The 8,009-nt window shown below is 42.5% G+C and overlaps 1 protein-coding gene across 3 annotated transcripts in view; it reads left to right on the plus strand.

Moving 5' to 3' along the window:
• Positions 1 to 8,009, plus strand: part of LOC116671273 (ataxin-2-like protein) — a 12,026-nt gene that overhangs the window by 2,839 nt on the left and 1,178 nt on the right. Inside the window, exons 5-20 of one of the 3 annotated variants that reach the window (XM_032502428.1) lie at positions 97 to 256; positions 650 to 771; positions 1,055 to 1,146; positions 2,478 to 2,724; positions 2,942 to 3,386; positions 3,501 to 3,587; positions 3,675 to 3,788; positions 3,982 to 4,062; positions 4,255 to 4,316; positions 4,847 to 5,193; positions 5,298 to 5,367; positions 5,686 to 5,820; positions 6,346 to 6,409; positions 6,677 to 6,858; positions 7,415 to 7,556; positions 7,751 to 7,860. In XM_032502428.1, the coding sequence (XP_032358319.1) occupies positions 97 to 256; positions 650 to 771; positions 1,055 to 1,146; positions 2,478 to 2,724; positions 2,942 to 3,386; positions 3,501 to 3,587; positions 3,675 to 3,788; positions 3,982 to 4,062; positions 4,255 to 4,316; positions 4,847 to 5,193; positions 5,298 to 5,367; positions 5,686 to 5,820; positions 6,346 to 6,409; positions 6,677 to 6,858; positions 7,415 to 7,556; positions 7,751 to 7,860 (2,460 nt within the window). Of the gene's footprint in view, positions 1 to 96; positions 257 to 649; positions 772 to 1,054; positions 1,147 to 2,477; positions 2,725 to 2,934; positions 3,387 to 3,500; positions 3,588 to 3,674; positions 3,789 to 3,981; positions 4,063 to 4,254; positions 4,317 to 4,846; positions 5,194 to 5,297; positions 5,368 to 5,685; positions 5,821 to 6,345; positions 6,410 to 6,676; positions 6,859 to 7,414; positions 7,557 to 7,750; positions 7,861 to 8,009 lie in introns of all 3 variants that reach the window. The other 2 variants (XM_032502426.1, XM_032502429.1) reach the window with 2 other exon arrangements.

Here is an 8,009-nt window from a genome sequence, read left to right on the forward strand (position 1 = left end):
TCCAGTAAAAAAATGGCCTTTACGTTAGTTAAGTCCTGCTCTGCAAGCTACAAAGTTCTCAAATTTCCTTTTGTCCTCCTAATGTTTGGTCCGTAGTGTGAGTTGGCTGTGGACGCTGTACACAAACGCAGTGAGGAGGAGAGCTCAACATCACTTCTGCCACGAAGGGAGGAGATCACTGACACTATGATCTTCAGCCCCTCTGACCTGGTGACTATGATCTGCAGAGATGTTGACCTCAACTATGCCACCAAAGGTACACACACACACATACACACACATACACAATTGACCAAGGCATTGGGGGGGAAAAGTAACATGCAAGTTCTTCACCAACCTGCAATGAATTTAAAGCAAGACATATAGTTCCTCCTGAAAAAGAAAAGAGGGCTTTGTGTAAAAGTATTTATTTGTTCACACTTGGGAGTGTCCTTGATTTGTAGTAAATGGTATGACTGGTTTGAATTGTCTCTTTAATATCATGGGGTATAGGGGGAGAGAAGATAATTGACTTTCTGCAATTTGGTTAAAAGCAAGTAAATGATACATAGTTTAACATTTTGAGACCCAAATGCAGGTTGTGGACAAGTCTTGAGAAATGAAACACTTAGAGACTGTTTCTTCTTCTTTTCTTTGTCTTGAATTTTAGACACCTTCACAGACACAGCCATCAGCTCCACTCGCATCAATGGAGAACACAAAGAGAAGGTTCTGCAAAGATGGGAGGGAGGAGACAGCAATGGAGAGAGTTACGATCTGGAAAATGATGCAGTGAGTCACTCTGTCTCTTGGATGCACAGAAACACCAACTAACATCTAATGATATAAATACCCTTTGGACTCAGAAGTAGTATAATAATATGCACCCTTAGTCATACTACATACATACAGCCTCCTTTTTAATTGATTATCCACACCTCAATCCTTTGAAACAAGATGTTTATCTGAGATGCCACAAGAAATCAAACTGATATACTAAATTATCATTATTTTAAAGTACTGATTTACTTACTAACCCATTAATCTTCCTGTTTTTTATTTATGTTGTTTTTAGTCCAATGGGTGGGATGCCAATGAGATGTTCCGTTTCAATGAAGTAAAATATGGAGTCACATCAACATATGATTCCAGCCTTTCCATGTATACGTAAGTTTTCATATGGATTTATTGCCGTCAGGGATTATTGATGTATTATTATTTCTAAGATAAGCCAAACACTGCTGACAAAACACAGGTAATGTCCTGAAATTTTGTTGTAAAGAATTGATACAATATTATTTTATGTATTTTTGCTTGCTTCTAAAGTTTTATATCAAATCTGTCTGTGGGCTTTTGGCAAGGAGAAAAATAGAAGTCTGTGCATCTTCATTTATCTTTATGCACTATGCCATGTCTTCCTTGTATATAGGCCTATATCCTTGCCAAAAACCCACAGACAGATTTAGTACTTTCCCTCTGTAATTACAAAAATTATTTCAGTTTCAAAAATAATTCCAACCCTATTTATCCTATTTGCTTAGAACACTGTTATTTATTTAGAATATTTTACACTCTAACTGAGGACAAGCTCATAATCGCCGTTGCTGGGTTACCTCTCGTTTATGATAGAACGTTGTTTGTACATAGGGACCAGTTAACTTTACCTGCTGGCCACATCGTCTCTAAACAGTCCGCTCACAGTGAAGTCCTGCACGTATCACTAGGTTAGTCCGGCGGCTGCTTGCCGGACTTATTTATTTCTTACCCACTGTAACTTTTATTCTTTTATTTGTATTTTCAATTTTAGCCTGTATTATTTTCAACATAACTGTTTTTAGCTGTTCTTTAATGTTTTATGTAAAGCACTTTGAACTGCCTTGTTGCTGAAAGGTGCTGTAGAAATAAAGGTGCCTTGCCTTACAACCTCAGCCTGTCAGTCAGTCACCAGGACACAGAAACCACTGTTGTGCCTTCTTGTCTCAGAGGAAGTGTAACGTCAACAGCACCGTGACTGCTTTCAGCTCGCCATTAATATCATGGGTGCATGTGTGTGTGTGTGTTGGAGCGCCGCTCTGTCAATATGCAGAGAGGACAGATAAGCGTGCACTCTCTGGTACCAAAATTTGGTAACGTTTGATTTAAAGTGAATCTTTCCTCTGTAGTTACCAACTTAATTTGGTCGGTACCCAAAAAGGTACAGAGTTTGGTACCCAACCCTTCTTGCATATAATTTGATAATAGTCAAGCTTGATGTATAGATGAAAGTCAACTTTCACAAGGAAGTGTACTTTGGGAAGACGCTTAGTCTTTACCAGCTAACTAAATGGAAAAAAATCGTGTTGAGGTCAATAAGATCATCGTTGTTACCACTAAGTCTCAATAATTATGACACTATGATTTACACATTTGACACAAACTAAGTTTAGCTTCATCAACAGTTCCAAAGGTTTCTGTACCTTCATTTTATTTCTTTGTCCCACCTTTCTCCCGCTGACCAGTGTGCCGCTGGAGAAGGGTACCTCTGAGATGTATCGGCAGAGGGAGGCACGCGCCGCTCGCCTGGCCAGCGAGATTGAGTCCAGCCCCCAGTATCGCCATCGTGTGGGCCTGGAAAATGATGAGGGCAAAAGCGAGGAGGACAAATACAGTGCTGTGGTGCGGGATGGCAATGATCGTGAGAGGGGTCGTGAGAGCCCCCGTGACAGAGAGCGTGAAAGGGGCCGCGACAGCCCTGGAGCCAGGTTAGAGGAGCCGCTCGTTTGTTGGGCTTGTAGAAAAATAGTGTTTTGTTGTATTGTAGATTATACATGTAAATAACAAATCCCCTCAGTTAAATGCTTGAATAAACTTTGAACTTCAAATTTCATCATGTTTCTATGCACCAGTTTTGATAGTGTAGTATTTCTTGTGTCACCTATAACACCTTGTTGCCCCCGTGTGTGACGTATTATCTTTCTCTTTCAGGGAGGGCAAGTACATTCCATTACCTCAACGTCAGAGAGAGATGAACCGGGAGCGAGCTGAGAGAGGTCCTGGGGGACCTACACCCCACAATCGTCTAAGTGGAAGTTATCGCTCCAACCCTCCATCCTCCTCCCCCAGACCCCCACTGCCCTCTGCCACTGGTACCCAGTCTGGTGTCTCACCCTCAGAGAGAAACAGCCCTCTGTCAGGCAGAGGTGGGGCCTACACTTCCCACCATCCCCAGGGAAGCCCAAGCCCAGGGCCGAACTCTGGCCCTGCGAGCCCATACACAGCTGCATCTCCAGGGGGACCAGCACCCACGCCAGCCTCTGCTTCTGCTGCCCCATCCCCAGTCAGTCCCCCTACTCCTCACGGACACACAGTCCCTCATTCCCACTCACTCCCACACTCGCTGTCTGAAGCTGGCAGGCCTGTTAATGGAGGTAAGTGTTTGAACTTGAGTCATAACGTGTTTGAACAGCATCTTTGCATTTTGATAAGGCGGTAGGAATTTTGAAAAATTGAAAGGAGTTTTTTTTTTTTTTTTTGGCTTTCAGTCTCTATCAGAACATCTCCCAAGATCCAAAGACCTCCACAGTCAAGCAGAACTGTCCGTACTTTAAACTCACACACTCAGTCTACAGGTACATTCGATCAACTGCTGTTACAAAAATCCTCTTCTATATTATTGATTGATCTTGCCTAAAACTTCAATTTTCCTTTCCTTGCAGCTACTCGCTCTCCTAAATCAGGTTCTTCCCAGGACACGCCTTATTTGGACACATCGTCTGTCTCCCTGCCTGCCCAGAAGACGTCTGGCCCCGCCCCTCTCTTCCCTGTTGATGGTGCTGTCTGACTTCTGTTGTTGTTTGATAATTTAGAGTTTGAAATCAAAGTCCAAACCATTTTTCTCCAATGACATGAGTTGTATCTGCCTCAATGAGACCGTGACCTTGTAGCATTACGCAACAAGTATTGAAGGTGGAATCTGATGAAGAACTGCAACTAATTAGTTTACCGTGTGTCTCGTCTTTACAGTGAATGAGATCCTTTGCGCAGCTGCAAAAGAACGCTCAGCAGAGAGCCCCAGCCTCACAGAGGACAGCAAGAGTAGTAAAGGTGTGTGTATAAGACTTCAAATTGGTACCAGCCAAGCACTGGAAAGTCTTTCAATTTAGGTGAACATATACATTTGATGATATACACTTATGCATAGTTGCATGCTTTGTATGTTTTTGACAACATGTCCTGTGTTTGCAGTTTTAAAATGTTTTGATTTTCATTCATGTTTATTCCTCTCTCCTCCACCAGTTCCCTCAGTTCAGCAAAGGTCGCAGATTGAGGAGCTGCGGAAATTTGGCAAGGAATTCAGGGTAAGAGTTCTGTTCCCTTTCCATGAAGCGTGAAATTAGACAATCTGTGACCAATCATGAGGCTGTGACCTGGGACATCACTGATGTTAGACAATTTCTTTAAAAAATAACTTGTTTTATTCACTTGATTGTAACCATTAACATGTATTACTTGATATTGAAGGTTTACTCACTCTATATGCAACACTCCTTAGTATAAAAAATGGTTGTACATTTGAGACTGGTTTCTATAATGAGGTTATTTAATTTGCAGTGTGTGACTAATCACTGGAGTAAGACTAGTTTCTGTCGCCCTGGTGGAAGCGGCAAATTTTCTCTTTTCTTTCACGTTTTATTGGACATGTTCTGATTCTCAAGGCCACTTGCCTAGTGTCTATTGGCTGCTCCTTAGATTTGGTAATTCAAGATTACAGTAAAATTATTCCAAAAATATTAACAAAAGGTATAATTATGACTTGAAGTCATGTGCCATTAGACTACATTTATCTATTTGCCATCTTCTAATGACTCATCTTCCACTCATCTTGCAGCTCCAGCCGAGTGGAGGCAGCTCTCCCAGCTCCCCAGCCGCAGCAACCCCCCCTGCTGTCAGTGAGGTCGCCGGTGCAGCCAAACCCTCGCCATCAGACACTCACCCTTCATCAGAGCCCAAAGCTCTGGCTCAAGCTCCCAGTCTTTCCCACCCCCAACCTCAGCCGTCACCAGCCCCTGCTGAGGTTGCCACCAAGGACACCACAACTACACCTGGTGCCACAACAAGCGCCACAACAGCACCCGTTTCAGACAGGCATTCACCAGCCACCCCGCAGCCAGCCAGGACCCCGGGAAGTGACGATGCCAGGTCTGAGTCAATGGAGCAGACAGAGGGCGTGGCAGAGTGAGTTTCAAAAATGGATTTCTCATCATAAACCATTCAAGTTAGCTTACTTAGGTCATTGTGATTGTCATTTGTAAACACATTTTTTTTTTCCTATCTTCTAGCCAAGTAAAGAAATCAACCTTAAACCCCAACGCTAAAGAGTTCAACCCTATCAAAGCTCAAATGCCTCTGGTAAGCCCATTTATTCCTGCTACATCCTTGAAATGTGAAAAATGCTGGAATAGTATTTAGATGGCACTAGTAATTAAGGAATGTATTAAAGAGGAGTCAAGCTATTCACATGACAAACTATGCACAAAAGATGAAAAAATAAAAGTGATTGGTGCAAATACTTATTGCAATATGCAAAGACCCCAATGGCACTGTTTATATCACTTATTGTAACATGGCAAAAATGTTCGTATATTGAGTAATTAAATGTGTTGAAACCATTGTGATTAACTTAGTGACATGCAGGTTTTATTTTCCTCTGGTTGTGTTATCGTACAGACGAAGCCCAATACTGCCCCCACCCCACCTCGGCCAACTCCTCCAAGCCCCGTGGTCCTTCAGCACCCAGGCGGACAGGGACAACTGTACAACACCCCCTACCTCTCCTATGTATCACAGATCCATCAAGTGCAGGTATATACTACCAGTGTCATTTCAAGATATGTAAACTAAAAACAAGTTTAACACCGCAACAGCTGGTCTGACCAGCCACATGAGTGTAATCCAAATTTCCTATGGTACAGCAGATTAAAAAAAAAAAAAAAAATGTATTTAGGGATCCGACTAACACTTATTTATATTATCAATTCAGGTTATATTAATATTATGCTGATAACTTGCTCAATAAATTATTTTAAAAGTAAAAAAAAAAATATAAAATGCCTATCATCATTCACCAGAGCCCATGGTGCTACATTCAAATGTCTGTTTTAAAATCCAAAGACACTCCGTTTACTGTCATAAAATACCAAAAGAAACCAGTAAGTAAATATTAACATTGGAGAGGTAGAAAATAAGTGACAAACGATCAACTGATGATGAAAATTATTGCCAATATATTTTCTTATAGTTGACTAATTGTTTCAGCTTTAAATGTATTCCTCACAATGCAGCAACAGTCTTTCTTGAGTTGACCTCTTGATCATTTCTGTCTTTCAGCCCCCGCCAATGTACCAGTACACCATGTCTACAGTCAGCCAGGGAAAATACCCCAGGACCAAAGGTTAAAACAATGCCTTTCTCTCCAGTGCTGTATGTCTGGGATTTCAATTTGTAGTTTTAACATTAATAAAAACTACAGTTGCTTCTAAAATGAATGTTCTCTAAGCTCTTGTCAAAGCCAGATAGCCATAACCTGCAATACAATAGTGCACTGACATCTGCTTAACAAAATAACAATTTAATAAGAACAGCCTCTAGTTTTTGTTTAAACTCAAATAGTTTTTTCCTCCATGTTTCTGTCATCTTGATCATTTTTTGCCTCCACCAGGCTCAGTAGTGGGTCAGCGCTCTGACCATGGTACCTCAGCACCGCCCATGCTGCAAGCTGCAGCATCAGCCGCTGGAGCCCCGCTGGTAGCATCCCCCTACCCTCAGTCCTACCTTCAGTACAACCCACAGCAGTACAGCCAGCAGCAGGTCATCCAGGCCATGACACCCTACCCTGGACAGGTAGGACATCTATCCTCTAACCCCTTTTAATTCAAGTTGTAAACGGTTAGGAGATTGTTTGCAGTAGGTTCCGGGGTTTTTCTTATTCTATGGTGCGTAGTTGCCTAACTTCCTTTCATACTACAAACGACCCAAACCATGGTTCAGTTTGGTCCAGACCAAGACCACCTCTTTTGATTGGACCAAAATTTGGTCTTTTGATCAGGAACGTGGTACAAGGCACCATTCTCACCTGCAGTTTTGGTTCGGACCAAATTGAAAAGTCTGAAAGTCCAGGCCAGATGATGTAGGTGTGAAAACGCCCTAAAGCAGCACTAGAGAACTTTTCCCACTTCGGTCCCCCTAAAGGTTGGGAGTGGAATTGTGTTCAATTATGCAAGTTTGCTAGATTGGGTGGCGGATCTGTAGTTGGAATGAACTGGACAGTGTAATGTAATGTAATGTAATGGGCAATTCTGCTTCCAACCTGTGAAGTGGGAAAAGTTCTATAGCGTTGCTTTAAAACAAATGTATTAAAAATCTGCTTATTTGTCTCTCTCTTTTTCCCCCTCTTCAGCCTATGTACTCTATGCTGCAAGGTGGAGCCAGGATGATAGGTCAAGGTGGGGGTCCACACCCACAAGCCTTGGGAGCCCCAGGAGGCCCCCAGTTCTCTGCGCAGGGGGACGGATCTCAGGGACCACAGCAGGGCATCTACGGTGAGTGGATCCAGACCTGCAAAGTGATTGACGTTGATATTGCTCCAAAAACGTTTAAAGTTGATCTGTTGTCGATGGTAAGCTAATCACTATAAGTAAAGCCCATACTTTCATTAAATAGTTTCACACTTTATTGACTGTCAAATAACAATGTAAAGCTTTCTTTACACTAATTATTTATTTTTCTTGTGTAGCGCCTCAGTCCTTCTCCCACCACTCGGGTGCAGTTCATCAGCCGCAGCCCTCCAGTACTCCGACAGGCAACCAGCCCCCTCCCCAGCACGGTGCACCTAGCCCTGGACAGGTGAGAAACACAACTGCTTGGATTTTCCAAAATATACTGAAACATATTTGCTGTGTCCCCATTTAGTGGCGGGACCCTTCAAAGTCTGGATTCATACAGGCCATAATGATACTAGACTACTGCAATGTAGCCTTAATGAGGTCAAGAGA

This window comes from Etheostoma spectabile, chromosome 21 (genome assembly GCF_008692095.1).
Source record: "Etheostoma spectabile isolate EspeVRDwgs_2016 chromosome 21, UIUC_Espe_1.0, whole genome shotgun sequence".
NCBI classification, from domain to species: domain Eukaryota; kingdom Metazoa; phylum Chordata; class Actinopteri; order Perciformes; family Percidae; genus Etheostoma; species Etheostoma spectabile.